Source organism: Stegostoma tigrinum, chromosome 4, assembly GCF_030684315.1.
Source record: "Stegostoma tigrinum isolate sSteTig4 chromosome 4, sSteTig4.hap1, whole genome shotgun sequence".
Lineage (NCBI taxonomy): Eukaryota > Metazoa > Chordata > Chondrichthyes > Orectolobiformes > Stegostomatidae > Stegostoma > Stegostoma tigrinum.
Genome location: NC_081357.1, coordinates 52043290 through 52066578, shown reverse-complemented (window position 1 = coordinate 52066578; position 23289 = coordinate 52043290). Strand labels below are relative to the sequence as shown.

General features: G+C 40.9%; 1 protein-coding gene across 3 annotated transcripts in view; it reads left to right on the top strand.

Moving 5' to 3' along the window:
- Positions 1–23289, top strand: part of klhl32 (kelch-like family member 32) — a 276189-nt gene that overhangs the window by 95011 nt on the left and 157889 nt on the right. For all 3 annotated transcript variants that reach the window (XM_048532017.2, XM_048532016.2, XM_048532018.1), the window contains one exon: positions 20944–21042. In XM_048532017.2, coding sequence (XP_048387974.1) covers positions 20944–21042 — 99 coding nt within the window. The remainder of the gene's footprint in view (positions 1–20943; positions 21043–23289) is intronic.

Below are 23289 nucleotides of genomic sequence, written 5' to 3'. Positions count from 1 at the left end.
CAGCATAAAACCAAATTGTATTTATACCTTATTCAAGAAGTTGTATTCAATTCAAAATGTTAATTTTGCTTCTTTCTCCACAAATGCCACAAGATTTCTAAGGTAGTTACAGCATTGTCAGTTTTTACTGTATTTGTTTGTTCCCATCAAATTTTATAAAGCAGTTGAGAACCATCACAAACTGAGATTATCCTGCTAATAATGATACACTCTATATTTGAGTCTCAGTGGTAGTCTAAAAGGCCTGGACCTCAGGCTAATATGAAACAATTCAAAGGTTCTTTGCAAACTGACCATTAGTTTAACAAATTGTCTTTTTATAATTAAAATCTTGTCAGGATCTGGAAGCATAGTGAACTTTTGAATTATTTCTGCACCATGTAAAAAAAAAAATGAGGCATGGAATGATGACCGTATGGAATCTGCATTTAAAAGAGTTTTTGAAAGGTCTCATTATTGATCTGGTGATGGTTCTAAAAAAAAATCACATCATATGCTTACTGCTGGTAGGCATTCACATTCAAGTTGAATGTTTTGGTTTGTTTGAGCAAGTTGAATCATGAAATAAACAAGTCAAGTTAGATTTATGAGATAGTAAAAGCTTCTAATGATATGACCCTATAATTATTCAAAGTTGTTCATACTTGTTGCGATTTAAAACAGAAATTACGTGTTTTAGATAGAGAAGATCACTCCAGGATTTCAGAACAAGGTGCAAACGTGCTCATGTACAATACAGGCATGGAATTTTATCTAAACCTCTGCAGTAAATTCAGAGTTACAAGTGTTTTACATATAATTTGTAATTTGGTCTGTTTATGTTGTAGGTTCTAACCAATCTGCCATTTTGTATTGCCAGTAGTTTAATGGTGTGTGAAATATGATAACTGTATAAAACACTGGGTTTACCTCAACTAGAGAATTGTGTCCAGTTCTCAGCACCATACTAAGATTTCCCTGTCAATTCCAATTCTCTCTCATGCCTTCATATGGTCTAGAATAAAGGGTGAGTTTTACCAGGGCCATGCCTCCTCAACTGTGGCACACTTCCAGTGGGTCTTTCCATCACATGACCCACTCAAAAAAGCAATGGAGGAATCTGGGATACAGAAACAATAATTACTGGAAAAGCTCAACAGGTCTGATAGCATCTGTGGAGAGAAATCAGTTAATGTTTCATTGAGTGACCCTTTCTCAAAACTGGTAGAAATCTGGGATATTGTCTTTCTCTAACGACAAATATGTTGGATGTTCAGTCATTTTTAATACTAAAACTAATAGATGTTTAATGAAAAGAGAATATTTGAGAACAGACTACAAAAGCATACTCCTCCGGTAATATGAGAGTGACCCTGTAGGTCTGTAAGTCAGACTGAGGTTATAGAATTGTACCCGTTGCTGAGATTTTTAGTTGCAACGCGTATTTGTACTAGGATTTTAAAAATCTATTGGAGACACTGATATAATTATTGCATAGCACACTATGCCCAATTAACAATTCCTAAACACAGGAGACCACAATTAGCAATGTTTTCAGTTCCTGCACCAGAGATAGAATGGAAGAGGGAGATCCTGCATCCCCAGGAGCTGGAGACCTGCTAAACAGTTGCTTAGGGGTCAGTGACAAGAAAGAGTGGAAGATGTCAGTGGAAGCAGCATGGCTTCAAGAACAGGAATACATTTACAAAGTGGTTAAAAGAAAATCTGAAGGGTCTAGACCCAAAACGTCAGATTTCCTGCTCCTCTGATGCTGCTTGTCCTGCTGTGTTCATCCAGCTCCACACCTTGTTATCTCAGATTCTCCAGCATCGGCAGTTCCTACTATCTCTAAGTCAGTGAATTTACTCACTTGCTGGCGAGTAGGATACAAAATAGGACTTGGTAGCCTCTTTTTTTTTGTAAAGATTACGAGGCCTCTTAAAGTTCCAAAATCGTATCGATGGCTCATGAACATTTCATGTATAGAATAGGCTGCACCAATACCACCACCTGACTCCGGTGCAGCAGAAATCACACACAACCTCAGACTCAAGTGAGCTGACAGCTTGGTTTACTTTTCTCACCTTGCCATGACTGCAGTGTACTCCTGTATGGTGCCTCACTACACACAGCTCTCTTTGCTGCTATCCCAGAACTGTAGTGCGAGTATCTGTGCTGACTGTGCCTTACAGTGATGAAGCATCCTCATTGCCTTTGGCCCTCTTCTTCTGTTATCCAAGCTGATTGCAGTTTTTGAGACAAGGTAATGGATAGGAAAAGGTAGAAAGTAAGAAATGCAAATACCTGACGGGTGTAGCTCCTGGCTTAATTAAAGAAATGTGGCATTTGGAGATTTTCTGAAGAAGGGTCTAGATCTGAAACATTAGCTTTCCTGCTCCTCTGATGCTGCTTGGCCTGCTGCGTTCATCAGGCTCTACACCTTGTTATCTCAGATTCTCCAGCATCGGCAGTTCCTGTTATCTGTCTCCACACAGTGTTATCTCAGATTCAGACTTGATATTTTAATATGTTCACATTTGGAATTTTCCATTGCCTCTGCAACCTCAGCTCCACAGAAACCAAACAAAAAACCACCAAAAGTAATCTTCCAGAATCTCCTTTTCACTGAAGGGCCTACAACTATTCTAAGTGAAAAGACCTGATGGATAAATTTTAGTTTACTGTTTTCTCGCCCCTACTTTTTCTAAAATTACTCATTTTTGGCATTTTTAATACATTCATGACCCCTTGTGGTAAGTTAATTAAGTGCAACTTAAAATATTTTATGATGGTTTCTTTTAGAAGAGTTAACAATTGACGGAATGTTTGTGGTAATACAATGTTGAATAGCTCTAGAGACTGGTATCCTATCACCAAGTCACCCTGTGTTTACATGGAGAGTCCTTGATACTGATCCAGCTCCCTCAGAGCCAACTCTTGAAGTGATCAGAACCTCGGACGCTCCTGTTTATATCTGTCAGCCAGGCCTCCCTGCCTGGACCAGATTAACAGTCCCAAACAGGGATCTTATTCTAAGATGTCTACCTGGCTGACCCTGTTACAATCACTACATCCCTCCCACTCTGAGTCCAAAGACATAGGCCAGCTTCTCCTGTAGCACATTACCAACTATTCAGGTTCCTCCGACTCTGGCTTGGGTAGCACGTAAATGCACAGTGGCTCTCCTTGTGCACCTAGAGCATCTCGAAGAAATTCATTCTCCTCTTCAGGCGGAAAAGGTGTCATGGCAGTGACATCCTCCACGTACACCTCAGATTCTGAAGTATCTTCAACATTTGAGGGACAGCGAGAACAGTCTGAAAGGCAGTCAGGGAGCCAGGCATGTTTTTCCTTTCACAGCTTTTGTCGGTTTGCAGCTTTCATGTGGTCTCATGTTTGTTCAGGACTGACCTGAACTTTATATGCCACTGGAGATGTGTGCCTACCAGCAGGAGGCAGCTCAGTGTAACCACATTTGCTAATTGGCCTCCCGGATGGTGTACTGATTTGTGATCACATGCATTTAGTACTGGAGCCCACTACTGAATTTGGTATGAAACTATGGGCAGCACTGCCTTGTCCTCTTAAGTAGACCTAGCAGGGATTTGAATCATAGAATCCTTACACTGTGGAAACAGGCCCTTGGGCCCAATAAGTCCACACCACCCCTCTGAGCATCCCATCCAGACCCATTCCCCTGTAACCCACCTAATCTACACTTCCCTGAACACTACGGGCAATTTAGCATGGCCAATCCACCTGGCCTGCGCATCATCTGTGGGAGGAAACCAGAGCTCCCGGAGGAAACCCACACAGACACACCGAGAATGTGTACATTCTACACACACACACAGTTGCCCAAGGGTGGAATCAAACTTGGGTTCCTGGCGCTGTGCTAACCACTGAACCACCATGCTGCCTGGCTTATGGTATGTTACTATTACAAATTGACGTCCAAAATGGTATTGGTTGAACTTTCTGACTCCAAGTATGACTGCCAAACCTACCTTCTCTATCTGGGTGTATTTATGCTCTGCATTGGCCAAAGTTCTGGATGCATGTGCAATTGGGTGTTCCTCTCCATTGAACCACCTATGAGCTAATTACTATGGGAATGCCATCTGGGCAGATATTGCATGTCAGTACCAGATCTCGCATGGGGTCAGTGTGCCAACACCTTAAAGGATGATAGCAGTTTCTTCACTTCCCTGAAGGCTTTGGCTTGGCAATGTGACAGTTTCCAAGGTTGATCATTTTTTAAAGAGTTGATGCAAAGGTGCCAGGATGGAGACCAGGTTCTACATGAACTTCCTGTAATAGCTCACCTGCCCAAGGAAAGACCTAAGCTCCAGTACTGACAAGAGGCAGGACACCTTTGATCACCTTCACTATCATCCAATGGATATAACCCAGTCCTGTCAACTCTTTAGCTGAGGTAGATCACTTGGAGTGCCTGGTATACACATTTTTCCCTTCAAAGATGTAGGTCTATTTAGGAGAAGCATCTAAGGACTATGTCCACACTCTCCTTATTGGTCTTTACTGTTGTGAGCATGCCATCTAGATAAATGACGACCTGGGGTAGACCTTGTAAAATATCGTCTGCTGAAAAATAGCACAGGTTGACAGTACCCCAAATGGCAGTCTCCTATATCGGCACATATCCTTATGCTGCAACTAACACCCATATGTCTGGGAATCTTCATCTAACTGCAAGTGCAAGCATACATGGCTCATATCCAGCTTTGTGAAGGACAACCCACCCGTCAGTTTTGCATATAAATTCCTTATGCAAGGGATTGGGTGTTTATCCAGCTGCAAAAAAACAGTTTATCATTTATTTAAAATCCCCACAAAGGCAAACTGACTCATTGAGCTTCACAATTGATATGACTTGCTGACCAGTCTGCAAGGTCAATTAGTTTGATAATTCTGCTTTCCAGTTGTGATTTTCCACCTCTACATTTACCCATAAGGCACAGTACTGAGGTGGGCCTTGCAGAATCATCGAGTTGCTTCCTGGTCAATGTGCAAGGTAGCCTTGGGTCCTTTGACAGTCCCCAAACCTTCTGGATATTTAATTTGGACTCCACTCAGGCAGACATTTTCTAAACCAAAAGCTAATTTAGAGGAATCTTTCTCAACCATTTTTGCCCCATCAAGCCTAGGCCAGAGCCTTTTACTGCAGTCAGTGGTAACTGAACCAGCTGTGTCTCATAAGGGACCAGAATTTAAGTTGTACCCATAATCTGTAAAGGTTCCTAGGTATAGGATCTCAGTCTGTGGAAGGTCTGCAAACCAAAGGTTGGAGTCCAGAGTGAATTTTGTTAAAGTCTGATTCTGTGATCACTGGAACAGCTGTTCTGTTATTGATTCCCATTAGAAATGGGTGATCATTGAACCCAACACTTTTGAATGGTTCTGATTTTGGATGTTGCTGAACAATTTAACTATTCCAAACCAGGGGTGTGCACTCTGCTGGATACCGGCCTCTTACTCAATTTATATCTAGTGAGACTGTTTTACTGTTTTGAGTCTGCATACCAACAGCAACTACAATGCTATAAAGGCCTGGATCCTGAAGAAAAGTTTAATCATTTGGCTGAGACTTGACTATGTTTTGCCATTTTACTGTAGGCTGACGCAGCGTCCCTCTTGGTCTGGCAAGAACGTCCGTTGGAATACCCTGCAACTCTCACACTTTACTGGTTTCATTTACTAATAATGAAGCCAGTTGTAGTACCTGTTTGAAATCCATTTGGGCTGCAGCTAGTAGGCACTTTTGCATGGTTATGTTGTTAATCTCACATACCGAATGGTGTCTCAGCATCTCATTAAGAGTTAAACAAAAGTCACATGCTTCTGCCAGTTACCTTATGAGTCAAAAACCTTGATTCGGATTTCTCTGGTTCTTGAATTGCTGAGGAAAACCAGCTATGCCTCAGAATTAGAGGGGCTTGATGTAATATTCCTTCATGAAATCCATCAACTCTGGCATAGAGTCAGAGTCCCACAGCATGGAGACAGGTCCTTTGGCCCAAACCAGTCAGTGCTGACCAAATGGTCCACCTGTGCTAACACCATTTCCCTGCACTTTGCTCATATCCTTCTAAACCTTACCTATCAGTGTATTCATCTAAATGCCTCTTAAATTGCCATAGTACTCTTGTTCATTACAATCCTTAATTCAATGCAAGTTTTTGTAAATGGTTGCAATTGCCTGTTTTGTTGTCAATGTAACTGCCTCAACCATTTGCACTGGCAGCTCATTGCATAAGCATACTACCCTTTTTTAAAAAAAAAAATGCTCCTCAGGTTGACATGTATTTTTTCCCCCCTCTTATCTTAAACTGATACCTCTACTCCTCCATTCCCCAACCCTGGAAAAAAGTTAAGACTCCTAATAACCAAAAGAAAAACTACACATCCACAAGCTGTCAGGAGAATTTTGTTGTTTTTCATTTGCCCAAAGTCATTTGCCTAGGAAAACAAACACATTCTTCCCACTTACTGAGCCCAATCTTCAACAGTGGATCAACCAAGCCAAGCTTGCCAAGTGATGCATAATGGCAGAAAGGCTTATCTAAACTCAAAGATGACTGTTGCGAGCAAATTCCTTCTAGAGTGTGTTTTTCTGTTGTTGCCGCTAAAATAACTCCACACAGGCCAATATCCTGTCACCAAATTACCTTTTATTTCCACATGGCGTGTTCCTGACACTGATCCTTAGAGCCAGCTCTGAGTAAGCAGAAACTCTGACACTCCTGTTTACATGTGTCAGCCAAGACTCCCTGATTGGACCAGATTAACAGCCTCAGTCAGGGATCTCATTATGAGGTCCATCTGGCTGGCCTTGTTACACAATGCACATGCCCATTTAAGACTGGCTCAAACCAGTCCCTCATACAATTAAGCTGCTATTTGCTCAGGAAGGCGAGGGTGAGAGCAAGGGCTACAGAGATCCAGAAATCCAAATCTCTTGGTGTAAGACCCACTCTGATATTTTCTTTTGGAAATCAAATTGAATTTGGCAAAAGATAAAAGTGACAAAAAGAAGGGAAAAGACAAAAACTATAGACCATATAACAGGGAAAAAAAAACGCTCAGTGATTAATAAAATTGCTAATAATAGGTGTTACAGTACATTTTGAAATATCCATCATTGCAATGAATAAAACACACTTGCTCTAGTGACTTGTTCCAGTGGCCATGTCAAGTTTGAAGCACATTTCCAACAAAGCAAAATAGGCAATTGAAATCATTCACAAAAGCTTGCATTGAATTAGGGATTATAATGAACAAGAGTACTATGGCAATTGTATTTTTCTTTTTCAGACAGCTGCCCAACTTACCTGATTCCCAATCTATGGCTGTAGTACTGGGGCATTCAGCAAAATCACCAAAAGGCTTTATATGCCGTACAGAATGTTCCAGTTTTGCAAAGGCTATAATGCCTACAATTATTTCAATTTCCAGAATTTGGAGATGTACGTTGTTCTGTTATGGATTTAAGTAGGAGTACAACATTCCATATACTCTGCATAATCAGAGACAACAGTGTGGAGCTGGGTCCTGAACCAAAACATCAACTTTCCTGCTCCTCTGATGCAGCCTGGCCTGATGTGTTCTTCCAACTCCACATTGTATTACCTCTGACTGCAGTATCTGCAGTTCTTGTCTCTGCATAATTGGAATTCCATATGCATTCATATTTTGTATTTTTGGAAATCACAAATTTATGTACTCTGGTCATGGACTCATCTTTCATTGGAAATAGCTCTTCACTATTTGACAGATAGGAACACTTCATAATTTTGAAGGGCCCTTCTTATTCCTCTAAAGTAATGGTAAGAACACTGGTGCCTGTGCAATCTTTCTCTGTAATTAAAATCTCCTCTGCCTGACATCAGAATGATCTCTGTTGACTTTGATGACCTTCCAAAAGTGGGTCATGACGTGAACTTTCCTTTGCTGATGTGGCAAAAACAATGGTGAGAAAAATGAGAAAATGTGGAAAGAATGAAAAAAATCAGAATCTTTGCTGATAAAATCCTTTCTAACTTCTCGCCCTTAAATGGTGGCTTCAAATTTTCACCATTGAAGAGGATTTGTCTTACTTCCACATACTTGCACCTCAAAGTCCCAAAATGCCTTCCTTTTAAAACAGTCATTGAATCATAGAGATTCACAGGCCAGCATAAGGCCCTTCAGGCTATTGAGTCTGCACTGATAAATAATAACTTCCCTTCTTAGATTCTAAGGCAAGTTTACCATATTCCTTCTTGACTGTTTGATCCATTTGTTCTGATACCTTAAGGTGGGCATGTACACCAAAGTGCCTCTGACTCTCAACACTTCCTAGGGTCCTACTATTCCTCATGTATTCCTTTGCCGCCTTTGTCCTGCCCAAGTGCATCACCTAACGTTTATCTGAATTGAATTTCATTTTTCACCGATCAGCCCATCTGTGAAGCCCGTCTCTATCCTCTTGTAGATGAGGCCTACACTCCTGACTATTTAACACATCTGCAAACTTACTGATCAACTGTCCTACACTCAGATCTAATTTGCATAAAACATAAACAGGTAGGGCTCCCTGTGGGAGCCCACTGGACGCAGACATCCAGTCTGAAAAATGTTCCTCAACTATCACTCTCTGCATGCAGCCACTTAGCCAGTTGTGGATCCAACTTGTCAATTTTTCTTGGATCTCTTGGGCTCTCACCTCTATTACCAGCCTCCCATGCATGACCTTACCAAAGGCCTTCCTGAGGACTACGCCAAATGCATTGCCCTCATCTTCACACCTGGTTATTTCTTTGAAAAGTTCAACCAAGTTGATAAGGTGTGACTTCCCCTTAACAAAATCATGCTGACTGTTCCTGATTCATCCCTGTCTCTCCAAATGCAAATTTATTCTGTCCCTCAGAATTGTTTTTAATAGACTCCCCACCACCAAGGTTAGACCACCTTGTAGTTTCCTGGTTTATCTCTTGTACCCTTCTGAATAATGGTGCCACATTGGCTGTCCTCCAGTCCTCTGTCACATCTCCTGTGGCCAAAATAGAAGCAAAGAATTTTGCAAGCACCCTATGTATTCTTCCCTTACCTGAGTCAATAGCCCATATGCCACTTCCAATTTTGCCTTTCCCTGTGAAACCGATGGCAAAAATTCCTGACATGTAAATTGGAGTAAATACCTGGCAGCCGCACATGACCCAGTGTTGGTCTTGGCATTCGCACAGATACTTCACAACAATGTCCCAGAATGCTCCGTGGTCACTTTCCTCCTAAACCCTTTGTCAGCAAAGCCAACATTGAGAAACCCCAGCCTTCACCACATCACCTACCTTTGCCAGCTGACTGACACGAATCATATCAGCTGCTCAACTCTTCTTTGTAAGTCAGCGACACTGATGACTTGTATGCTTTGCCCACAGGGACATGCACACATCTTATGCACCTGTATAGGATGCACCTTGTAGCTTTTGCTTTCTTAGTATTCACTTGCCTTATGCTGGCAGCCTCTGTCTACATTTTTCTTGATGCACTCTTGCTGAGTTCAACAATGACTTAGCCAGCCTCTATTTGACTCATTGTGTCCCTAGCTCACAAGGTCTTTGGTACTCGGTTATAGGCTGCCAGCCCCTGTGGCTTTCGTTGCTTTTGAGTGCAGAAGAAAAAGCGATCAGTTGTCATGCTGGAGAGCACTGAGCAGCCATTGCGATGGACATGGTGTTGTGCAGCATTCTGCTATGTCAGTGTCACAGATTCAACATGTAGTAGCAACTTAATGCAGCAAATGTACACAGGCTTCAAGCAAAAGACCATGTGTGAAAGTTGAAAGGGAGAGGCCTGAGTGGGCTCAAGGGGAACCACAAACTGTTGGAACACTGCCATAGTCATTCAAGGGGCTTGTCTGATTGCAATCCAGGGTTGTTTTGCAGGTGCTTGGATAAAGAGTTCAGGCATTGGGCCATGATCAGACTAGTTGGTGAAGTGTGGCCAATCCAAGTAGGTCACTCAAGGACAGGGAGTTATCGAAACATCCATCTTGGGACTGGGCCAGTTTTTCCTGCCATGAGACAAAGATAGGGATTGAGTATGATGGAATTGGATGTAGGAATAGTTAGTGGTGATGCACAAGCTGGAGAGGTGGTGTGGTGCTCCCAGTAGGTAAGCAGGAAGCATTGAGAGTAGATAGGTTTGGGAGGCTGAGGTACACATGATGCGTGAAATAGTTCATGAACCTGGGTGAGAGACACATGCAATGATAAAGGAAATGCATATGGCTGTCCTGAAATTGTGAAGAAGCAGAGAGAAGGTAGTGGCACTTACTTTTGTGGATCTTGGAGATCATTGGCTGTTTTTTTTCCTGTACTGGATGGGTGTTTGCTTCAGCAGGGGACAGCATTAACCTAGGCTGCATTTTGTCCTCAGGTTGGCTTGCTCTGTTGTGTGGCCTGTGGTGATCTGCTGGAGAAAGGACTGTCCTGCTGTCCCACCTCAACCATGAACACCTCCAGGTCCCCCCGAGAAATGGGAAGCAAGCTTTTTTCTCATCTGAATCAAGTCCTTGGTGATAACAGCTGAACTGTACAGTCCGGGGAGACACTTCTTGGCTTGCAGTGTCTGAAGTGTCGTGTAGCCGAACTTCACACACGGCACCAGGTTTACAAACCCCACAAGATCCCGACTATGATGAGCAGTTCTCGCTCTCCAGCTGTGTGATTCTCTGAGAAGAACACTGAAGTGTTTAGTTTCGTAATTAATGAGGTGAAGACCAGAAAAGTTTGGAAGAATAGTTTCCCCAAGCTATTGTGGAGAGGACGCAATGAATCTCTCTAGACAAAATACTTTAGCTAAAATGGGAAAACTTCACCCCTGATTTTCTAACCAGTGCAAAACCAATGTTTTGATAGATTTAGGATAATCTCTTTGCTTTTGAGCTCAATGTATCAGTGCAGTACAGTGCAACATACAATACAAATCATTACAGCTTTATTAGCATTTCTTTCCAACTCTAAGGATTTATGTATTTGAGTTCTTAAGTGACCCTCTTCCTCTGGTTCAGTGTTGTAATGTTGACAGATATTGTAACTAGATTGTGTAGAGCAAAATGATATTAACAGCATTACGATGAAAAGCAGTTGATTTGTTTTAGTGGTATTTCTTTAAGGGACAAATGCTGTCTTGGAATCTAGGAGATGTCTCTGTTCTTTAACTTATGCCAAAGGATCATTTACAACAAAATGGACACGTGATTTGATTTGATATCTCCTCAAAAGGCTCTTGTGGTGTAATGGTAATGGCCCTACTTTCAGCCAGGAATCAAAGATTAAAGTCCCACCTGTTCTAGACTGTGTCATAACACCTCTGAATGGGTTGATGAGAAAATATCGTAATATCTCATCAGGCAGATGACACAACCGCCATTGCAGGATTTTTCAGTACCACAGAAAAGTATCCATTTAGGCCACATGGTTGAAATTGGACTTGAATTCAATCTTCTAGTTTCAGTGACAGTTGTGCTACCAACTGAAACAATTTCATTAGCGTATATATGCTTAATCTACTAATTTGTCTCTGTCCTTGTGAAGCTTATTCGTATAGAGTCACACAGCACAGAAACAGACCCTTCGGTCCAACCAGTCCATGCCAAATATGCTCCTAAACTAAATTATTTCCACCTGCCTGTGTTTCGTCCATATCCCTCCAAACCTTTCCTATTCATGAACTGATCCAAATGTCTTTTAAAAGTTGTAACCATACTTGCATCCACCACTTTCTCTGGCAATTCATTCCACACACAAACCACTCTTGGTGTTTTTTCAAAAAAAGTTGCCCCTCATGTCCTTTTAATTCTTTATTCTCGTACCTTAAAAATATGCTTCCTAGTTTTAAATTCCCCCACCTCAGGGAATAGATCTTTGCTGTTCACCTTATCTATGCCTGTCATGATTTTATAACCTCATCAAGGTCACCTCTCAACCTCCTATGCTCCAGTGGAAAAAAAACCCAAACTATTCAGCCTCACCTAGTAACTTCAATCTTCCAGCCCCGGCAATATCCTGGTAAATATCTTTCGAACGCTCTCCAGTTTAATAATATCCTTCCTATAACAGAGCGGCCAGAACTGTACTCCAGAAGAGGCCTCACCAGTGACCTGTACAAAGTCAACATGACGTTCCAATTCTTTTACTCAAAGGTCTATGCAATGAAGGCCAGCACCCTAAATGCTGCCTTATGGTTGATTATGTTATGAATAATCTCAAAGTTAGAATCAGAGATGACGGGGTTGCTGTATAATGAGAGACTGAGTAAATTTCTGGAATTGAGAAGAATGACACATGATTTTTCACTGAAACTTTCAAGAAGTTCTGATGAAGATTCACTGAACTTAAAACTGTAACACTTGTGTTTATGTCCCTAAGATTCTTAGCTGGTCTGATAGGAATGCAGTGAGGAATTGTTTTCATTGCTTGGGGAATCTGAAGTAGATTCACACAGTCTCAAGATCATTGGAGACTGAGATGAAAAATTACTTCAATTAAAACTTGGAGAATATTCAAAATTCTCTAACCCAGAGGATTCATTGTCTCTCTCAACCCTAAGTATATTTAGCAGTTTTTGACTTATCAGGAAATCGCACTGCTGCTAGCCTCAGAATAATTTCCAAGATTTACAAACAAAACCAGCCCTTCAACCGTGATCAAGCAGATTACCAGACACACTAGTGCACAGCTTCAGTGATCAGCAGCAGCTAAATGGCAGAGGACAGGCATAGCTCTGTGTCCTCATTCAGATAGAGGAGGCAGTGTGTAGTGAGTAAGGGGGAAGGTAGAATTGAAGCCCAAGATAAGGCATGATCATGTTGAATCGTACAACAGGCTGAACGGGCCATAAGGTCCTGCTCTTTCTCTTGTGTTGTAGTTTTGTATGAAACACTTTGCCTGGTATTTTGCATTAACTTACAAATAAGGTGCTGTAAAGAAGATCCATAAAAGCAAAGGACCAACAGCCCCTCTGAGTCATCAGTGAGTATACAGTAATACCCTACAGGGAATGGTCAATTCTAGTGGAAGAAAAAGTACCATTTGGATCACATCTTGTGCCAGGCCTGGATCTTCAACTGCACTTAGTTAACATAATTTGCTAGTCTTTTTTATTTTTCTCTGTCCCTTTATGCATTGTTTTTAATGTTTGCTAGTTAGTTTAAAATGCCATTGTCACTTATTAATGCCACACGGCCACACAAACTGGCTCATGTCAAGTAAGGTTCCCCATGGTAGGCTCATTCAGAAGGTCAGGAGGAGTGGGATACAGGGGAACTTAGCTGCCTGGATACAGAATTGGCTGGCCAACAGAAGACAGCGAGTGGTAATAGAAGGAAAATATTCTGCCTGGATGTCAGTGGTGAGTGGTGTTCCACAGGGCTCTGTCCTTGGGCCTCTACTGTTTGTAATTTTTATTAATGACTTGGATGAGGGGATTGAAGGATGGGTCAGCAAGTTTGCAGACGACACGAAGGTTGGAGGTGTCGTTGACAGTATAGAGGGCTGTGTAGGCTGCAGCGGGACATTGATAGGATGCAGAGATGGGCTGAGAGGTGGCAGATGGAGTTCAACCTGAATAAATGCGAGGTGATGCATTTTGGAAGGTCGAATTTGAAAGCTGAGTACAGGATTAAGGATAGGATTCTTGGCAGTGTGGAGGAACAGAGGGATCTTGGTGTGCAGATACATAGATCCCTTAAAATGGCCACCCAAGTGGACAGGGTTGTTAAGAAAGCATATGGTGTTTTGCTTTCATTAACAGGAGGATTGAGTTTAAGAGTCGTGAGATCTTGTTGCAGCTCTATAAAACTTTGGTTAGACCGCGCTTGGAATACTGCGTCCAGTTCTGGTTGCCCTATTATAGGAAAGATGTGGATGCTTTGGAGAGGGTTCAGAGGAGGTTTACCAGGATGCTGCCTGGACTGGAGGGCTTATCTTATGAAGAGAGGTTGACTGAGCTCGGACTTTTTTCATTGGAGAAAAGGAGGAGAGGGGACCTAATTGAGGTATGCAAGATAATGAGAGGCATAGATAGAGTTGATAGCCAGAGACTATTTCCCAGGGCAGAAAAGGCTAACACGAGGGGTCATAGTTTTAAGCCGGTTGGAGGAAAGTATAGAGGGGATGTCAGAGGTGGGTTCTTTACACAGAGAGTTGAGAGAGCATGGAATGCGTTGTCAGCAGCAGTTGTGGAAGCAAGGTCATTGGAGACATTTAAGAGGCTGCTGGACATGCATATGGTCACAGAAATTTGAGGGTACATGAGGATCAATGGTCGGTACAACATCGTGGGCTGAAGGGCCTGTTCTGTACTGTACTGTTCTATGTTCTATGTTCTATGTTCTAAAAATCTTTTCAGCACCATTCAGTCCAGGTAGGGGACCAAAATGTCTCCTCCTCCCTCTTGTCCCTGAGACAACATCTATCAGGTACTACATATGGAGCCCACAAATTATGTGGCTACTTTCATTGTGCTGAATGGATTGGCTCCAAGTTCTGGGCAAATACCAGTTTGTTTTTTTTCTGTGCATCACCCCAGAAGGAGTATTATGTTCATACATATCATGTGCTTTTATTGGTTCCAGCTCCACTCTGGCAATGGCTCCAGTGATGGCTACTCTAGTTGTGGTACGCACTGCCTCCTCCCATCTGAGTGAGGACACAGTGCTTTCACTGTCCTCTGCCAGCTATCTGCTGCTGATCGCTGAAGCTGTGCACCAGTGTGTCTGGTAATCTGCTTGACCATGGTTGAAGTGCTGGTTTTGTTTGCAAATCATGGGAAATTATTCAGAGGCTGGTAGCAGTATGAAGTGATACTTTGGTGAATGAAGAGGGAGTTTTGTCAGACTAGTGGTTCAGCTATAAGGAAATTGCTTTGAAGATGCCTTCCTTGACATTGGTTAGTCTTGTGAAGTCATTAAAATTCATAACAGCACAGTGTCCAGGCCCCCAAGGCTGCAATGCTGTCATTGACATTGATGGATATTTGCTTCCACTGCTTTCAGAGTCTGTCTGGAGGGTCCATTTTCCTTGTGGATAGAGAAACTCTCTCTTCCTAACCACTATGGTCTCTAATCCTGCGTCAGAGAACTTTGTGACCTTTTTTTTTAAATTTGGTCCAATTTTGTGGCCCAAGTGTTACAAATGACCAACAATATCAATCAGCATTTGTCTTTGTTGGGGGAATGAAGGAACATTCTTGAGTATCCTATTACTTCCTTTTTAAAATCTAAAACCTATAGCAGCCACATTTACACTGAGCCAATAGACTTGTGAAATTTCAGAGACAATTTTGTGGGAAACTGCAGTGCAAGGTCAATCCTCCAATCATAAGGTCCATTCATCATGATCTTGCCTAAGTAAATCAACTGGAGATTGCAGCTCCAATTAACATTCTGGTATGTGGAGTTCAGTTTTGAGTACTGGCTGTTTAACATCCTAACATACTTCTGTTTATGCTGTGCAAACACAAGTAAAAAATTATGGCAGGCATAATTATAAGGTTGCGTTTAGTATTATGGTTAGTCTAATGAGCGGCCCCAACACTGATCTGATTTACCGCGCTCCTGTACATCAACATCCTGAAAGAAAATGAGCCTGTTTTGAAAAATCGTATTGGACTCAATGTTCACTCTGTTTCTGTCTCCACATATGCTTGAGAACTGCTGAGTTTCTTCAGCACTTTATTTTTACTTCAGAACTCCAGCGTCAGCATTATTTTTCTTTTATTAACAAGTGAACCAAAGGGCCACAAAAAACACAATTCAGGCCTGACATAGTTATGGGATTTTAGGGCTTTTATGAAATTCAAATGCACATTTAACACACTCATTGGTAAATTATAACTTGGGGCGGTTACAATAGTCCCTATTCCTTAGCTGTACGTGAAGGAAGAAGTTAACTTGTGAAGAAAACTAACCACATCATTTAATATACTAGTCATTAATGGTGTCACAATTTCCTTGACCCTAAGGCCTGATTATTTTTGAGATCAGCAGTACACTGAGAGAAGTTCTCTGGAATTGTTTTTTGCTTTGATGATGTTGTACTAATTCGTGCCACCAGATGGTGCTGAAGTGCAATCTGAAGGCAGCTGTGGGCCTGAATACTTGGAAGATTCACGAATGTGATGAAAGAAATGAAGAATTCAAGTGAAGAGTGCAAAGTGGGAATGGCTTCTTGGAATTTTGGCAGCAGTCAATTCTGCAAAATTACAAACCATTCAACTAGTAAAGTTTACACCTTATTTTCTTCTTGGAACCTTTCTCACCAAATCCCAACCACCACCTTGCTGCAAAAAATTCTTTATATTCCTCATTTTGAACGAATTGGATTGTGAAACATGTTCATTGACTTCACTCCAACAATAGATTTGAGACAAAGAAATTCACACTGCCCTGTTTTGTGTTAAGAAATCTCTTCTGATTTTCCAGAAACAGGGTTCATTGTCTAAGGATATGACATTGGCAATTTAGGACTGAGCTGAAGAGAGATTTCTTCACCCAGAAAATGGTATGCCTGTCGAATTCTCTGCCACACAAGCTGACGGAGGCCAAAACATTTCAAGGAGGAGATAGTTGTTATTCTTAGGATGGAAAAGATCAAAGGATCTGGGGAGAAAGTGGGAAAGGGTAGTCAGCTGGATGAGCAGCCATGATCCTATTGAATAGTAGAATAGCCTTGAAGGGCTGAATGGTCTATTTATGCAATCCCAATTCTTTTGTGATAATCGGGTAATGTGAGGATTTGCAATAATTAATCTGTGCTCTCCAATTGTTATACTGCTAATCAATAGGAGGGAATCTAAGATAATGTACCTGTACTTTCTCATAACTCTGTATGACGGGTTCTTTTACGGTTCTACATATTTTGACAACAGTTAACGTGCCATAACCACTCAAAATCTAAATAATTATGTTCTTTGCCAATATTTAGTGAACCTGCTGTACATTTTCCTTCATTTTTATATATATCCTCTAATTTACCCAAGGCTGTTATCAGAACTCCAACTGCAATGTGATGTTTGTATACTGCACACGCTGTTCTCCTTCTGTAGGTTCCTTAGCTACTTAATTCCATGACTGGTAGAAGGCTGCAAAGCTAAGGGAATATTTTGAATTGTGTAAGTGGAAGATTTACTGTAATGATGGAATGAATAAACAGCACCTTTCTTTAACTTAACTTGATCTGATGCTGATATATTAACTGTTTTAGACTTTAATTTCAGAAGATTTTAAAATTTCCATTGTTGATAATCTTAACTTTCAAACTTAAGTCACTTTTCAAGGAAATTATCTAGATTAGCCCTTTCCTACTTAGTAGCGCAAGTTAGATGTGAAAAACAAGTGTTGTTATTTCATGTGTAAAGAAACAAGGGGCTTATTGTCTCTGAAAAATTGCTGGCTATGTGTATATCAGACATATTAAAAGTGCTGTAAATAGAGAAATTGCAAGGTTCTGGTGTTGGTCCTTCAGTTAGGAGTGCATGTTAGAGATGGAATTGCAAGGCAGCTGTAACATTGTATCCTGCACTTTGTTTTTTTACCCTGATGCACTTGTATAGCACATAAGATAACACTTACCACAGTAACCCAGTACACCTGACAATAATAAATCAAATCAGATGTTGGCCCCAAATTTGCTGACCGCTTCATAATAAACTGTCAACATTGTCATTATTATCTCCTCCGAACCTGAGTACAAATTCAGGAACAATGGGGCATTGTGAAATTGCAGTCTGTTCTTCCTTGCTGTGATACAGGAGCTGCTGTGGACTTCAAAGAAGAGCCATATTGACTAAAAAGTATTAACTCTGTTTCCGTGTCCACACGTGCTGCCAGATCTGCTGAGTTTCTTGAGGATTTTGTTTTTATCTCTGACCTCCAGCATTCATAGTACTTTGAACTAAAGGAAAGTTGCTGGAAAAGCTCAGCAGATTTGGCAGTATCTGTGAAGGAAAAAAAACAGAGTTAACATTTCAGGTTGTGAGGAAGGGTCACCAGACTTGAAATGTTAGCTGTTTTTTTCCCTTCACAGCTGCTCCAGACCTGCTGAGCTTTTTCAGCAACTTTGCTTTTGTTCCTGATTTACAGCATCCACAGTTCTTTTGGGTTTTTATTTCCACAGTACTTTGGTTTCATTTAAGTGAAAACATCAAATTGTTTTCTCTGCTACTTAAGTGAAATCATATTTCGAAAATAATTTCCTGTCAAAAATGTTCCTTTGAATTGTATCTGGTTATAACTACTCACTGTGGAGAGGCCAGGCACCATCGTGCTCTGGCATGTGCACCTAATTGAGGAGAGTTTCCATGACTTTTCTGTGTCATTTCGTAATATAGTACCTACCACCCACTGCCTACACTGTAGGTGAATGATTATAAAAATGACTGTCAGGAAAAGACTAATTAAGGAGCTGATAGTTTGCAACTACATGCCATAATCCTCAACTCTCTCCTCTCCAGCAGCTCTTGTATTTTCTTTGTGCTTCTCCGAGGTGATGATATCAAACTTAACCAAAATTTTGGGGAAATATTCGAGAAACTCCTTCCCACTCCCTCACTCATTATCAAAACGATATCACAGTGAAGTTGAAGCTTATAAGCCTACCTACTTATAAATACTGTGGTGTTGTTGGCATTATCCAGGAATTCCTCCTGCTTCCTTCAGGATACTTGCAGCATATCAATGCTCACTCAAGCTGACAGCTTGTTCTAAATGTTTGTGAGCCATGTCAAAATGACAAACATTCTGATGTCTTGCCTTGCCCGATTCTTGAGTAACTTAAACAAGTACCAATGCTTTTCCATGTTGAAGAGTGGAAGGGTAAATGCGGGCAGGTGGATTGGCATATGTTATCTTTACTTGGGGATAAGTTGACATTGGAGTGTATAAGGGACCATGGGAGGTAAGGCTTGAGTTTGACCCAGTGCAGAAGGGCCCATGGAAATGGAGGCATGAGTTGATATAGAGGGTATAAGGCGTTGTTGAGTGGAGACATAAGTTGGCAGGGATAAGTCTGGGTACGTGAGGGTGAGGGATAGACGGCCTCAAAAATATGAGCAAACAACTGGGACAAAGTTTGAGAACTGAGGTGGGCCTTTTAAACAGCCCGCCCAGGCATCTGGCAGTCCTTGTGACCATCTCCAATCTGTATCCGGTGTGGAGGATCCAAATCTTTATTATACGTGCTCCCCTTCTCCTGAAGACCCTGACATTTGAATAAGTTTCTCCTGAGGCATGCAGTAAACCAGGAAATTTCCTGGTTACCTGACTCCAAGGTGCAAATCCAGGCTTTTGTATTTTTTCCACACAGACTTTAACTTGGATCACTGTGTTGCATATTTGTGATCGTTATTAGCATGTGCACAGAAGTAAATTGATCAATATTAAGCAACATCTACCAAAAGTAACTCCATATTCCCATTGCATGTCGATTTTTGTTTTGTTCTCATCCAAGGTTCTAATATTGCACAAGTCTTTACCAAGTAGATTCTTAATGACAAATGCAAAGTATTTTGCTGAAAGGAATATTTCTTTTGGCTTCCTTTTTAATAATTGGTATCCACATGGAAGCAGGGCCATCAGTGGCAGCCTTCTGACCATGAGAATGGAGTTAATCCCTTATGTAGCCCAAGATCTGTCATCAGATTTTTGTAGAATCTAACTTTTTAAGAGTTTATTTTGTTGCACTTTATTAATGAAAATGGTAGTGAAAATCCAAGTGTATAAGTGCTGGTCATTTGTCTTCATTCACCAAATGAATAACTTTGTTAAGAAGATTCAAACAGGTTGTTAAGACAGAACCATTCAAGAAGGCATAATGAGAATTTTTAACTAATTCAATCCAGGTGGTTATACAGAAATTCTTCAATGTTGCCTTCTAGCCACTGACTTCTAGTTAAAGTCGAGTGATCACATTTGAGTTTTGAAGAAGTTATCCTGGATTTGAAACATTAACTCACTCCACAGACATGGAGCATTAGGTTGTGTGCATTTTGTAAATAATCTTAATACAGAGAACTACTTCACTCAAAAGGTTTTGAACTTCTGGAATTTTCTACTCTAGAGAATACTGGATGCTCCATTGTTGTACAGACTTAAGACTGGGAATAAAGTTTTGTCTCGCAAACAGTCAAGGAATATGGGGAGGCCGGAAAGTGGAGTCAAAGTCCAGGATCAGCCATGATCTTATTGAATAATGGAGCACGTGAAGAGATCATAGGGTTTACTCCTTTTATTTCTTGTATTCTTATGTTGGTGTGTTCTTCTGCAATCCATTCCAACGGTGTGTCTGTTTTGAGACCAATTACTCTTGTCGGTATTTGATTTAGCAATTGGGTATGAAGCCAATGGTATATCGCATTGAATAGGAACATAGAGTCAATTGGCAAGATGGTACCTCTTCCAAAAGTTGGCGTTTATTTGAATCTGCTTTGAAGAATCCTTCTACACACCTAAGGAGTACTTTGTTCCTCGGGCATCTAGCCAAGTTTCAAAAAATGTTTTGCTGTTGCTACTGCAGTTATCAACTATCTCCCTCTCCAGTGAGCCTTTGATTGCTCAAATACAGCATTTGTTGCTTTTGACTGGGTTCAGTACCTATCTCTGCCATCCTGAGAGTTGTCTTTCTTCCATCTCTGTAAATATTTTTCTCTTTAATCTGATATGACCTTGCACACTTAGTCATTTTTGGTTTTGTTTTGCCTTATGGCCTTCTGACTTTGGGAACATCCAGGATTTCCTCTTGCTTTAGAGTGGTTTAAAAATAGTCAGTATGCTTCTTTTGTTGGTAGTGCTACTGAATAGAATAATACCTGTTGTAATTTAGGACAGTTGGGAGAGCAGAGAAATAATGTTTTTGACACAGTCAATCTCTTGTTTAAACACTGCAACTGTTCATTTTTCAGATCTCACTGGAACCAGGTGTAGTTCAAGATGTGCTTGCCGCAGGAAGTCACCTTCAGTTACTGGAGCTGTTGAAACTGTGTTCCCACTATCTCATCCAGGTGACCCAACACTTGAACTCTTTATTCTTAAACTGTGAAATCAAACAATGAATGAGAATCAATGTTTCCCCCACTGTTTTCTTGTATTTCTATCCATGTGAGAAATTAAAAGCAAAATACTGGGAATTCTTGAAATCTTCAATGGTGGAGCAATTCAGCAGATCTGGCAGCAATTGTGGAGAAAGAAACAAAGTTATTGGTTGGAGTTAATGTGACTCTTCTTTGGAACTGAAGAGAGGTGGGAAAGCCCTGGGTTTTAATATTGTTGGAAAGGGGGGTGGGACAAGTGGAACAGAAGGACCGGTCAGGGAAGGATTGAAGGAAATTGGAGATCAAAGGAGCCAAAGAACGAGACAAAGGGAGTGATTGTGATTGTAAAGAAGTGTAGTCCCAGATTATGTATTAATGACAGAATAAAAATGTGTTCCAACTGAAAGCAAACTATAAAAAAAGACGCTGAAGGGGAAGTGGAGTGGGCGTAATGGTTTGGTGGAGGGTAGGAGAGGATATAAATCAAAATGGAGGACAAAGTTCACAGTCTGAAGTTGTTCAATTAGTATTGAGCCCTGAAGGGTGGAAAATGGTGTCCAGTTCCTCCAGCTGGCATTGGACTTTGGGACATAGTGACAGTCCTAGGACAGGAATGTAAGCAAGGTGATTCACTGAGATGGCCAAGTGATTGCAGGGTCAGAGCTATGCTTGTAAATATAGCAGGGATGTACTGCAAGTTGCCACCCAGTTTGTGTTTGGCCCTCCAGTGGGGCAATTGCAGCACATGCTGTTGAGTGAAAGAAGTTTTTAGTTCTATGTGGAAGGAGTGTTAGGGATGTTGAGAAGTGAGGAAAGAAGAAGTGAAGGGGTAAATGTTTCACTTTTTGTCATTGAATAATGTGCTCTGGGATTTGGGAAATGAGGTATTATAGGTGGTAGAGGGAAGAACCACAATGCCATGGTGAGAGTGATCTCTACAGAATGCAGACGGGGCAAGGAAAGGAAAATGTATTTTGGGGGAAATGGTGAAGGATGGCCCTTTGATTCTGGAGGTTGATGGGGTGGAAAAGTGAGGACAAGGATTTTGGGTTATTGCAGAGATTGTTAACCAGACGGGCAATATATCTTGAAGACGGTCGTGTAACATCACATGTGAAGATGACGAGCTCACTTGTACTCACTCTCTATTCAATGGAGTCAGTGTAGCATTGATCAAACAGACAACTAGTTACAATAACATAATTAACCATGGGACCCAACTATAAGACTATGATATTATAGCAATGTAAATAGTATCCATACACTTCGAGATGCGTCTCAACAGAAACTTAATCTTTATAATGCACATTATGTGCATTGACTAATAGAGCAGCACTTGGGCAATGGAGTTTGATCCAAGAAACCCCATTAGGGTGGTAGCAAGTGACTATCAATATTCTATGGTGACAGCTAGTTAGTGGCATTAAGGGCTGTAAAGATGATAGCAACATGACAGTTTGGAACAGTTCTCCCCTTAAAATCATTCCTGATCATCTCGTTAAGTTTAAAACTCAGGTTCCAACTACAATCAAGACTGAAGTGTTACAAACTGAAGTGAAGCGAGAAAGATTTGCAAGTACCCACTCTGTCTTTTAAAAACAAAAGCAGGAGATCACAGTTCAAAAGTGTTGAAGGATACACCAGAAAAACAGCAGTGGTTCAGGAATGTAACTCAACACCATCCTCCAAGGGCAATTAGGGATGGGCAACAGATGCTGGACTTGTCAGTTACGTTTACATCTCCAATTGAATAAAAACAGTGTTGGTAGCAAATGCCAGTTCCTGACTAGTTTATTGCAATGTAATACTGATTCATCATGCACTTAGATTGTATTTCATAATATAAAAATAAGTATTAGTTGTCTGTGTACTGCAATTGCATAAATGTAACCTTGTTTGTATGTTCTTGGTTGGTTGTATATTGTTTACCGTTTCCTCTTCATACCTGTGGTGATTTTGTTTATTGTTAGAAAACATTGAGAAACAGAACCATCAAAAAACCTGAACAGTGGGTTTTAATTGAAGATTGTTCAGTTAATTCTTCTCTTGTGTCCCAATCTTCTTTAAACAAATCTAAAAATGTAGTTGTTATTGACCTGCTTAAAAATTAAGGACAGAATTGCATTTATTTTTGATAAGCCTGGGCATTTTTTGTTTTTTATTTGAAGTGCTTCATCAGACAGCATATCTTTGAATTTGGAATCAGTAATGCTGTTG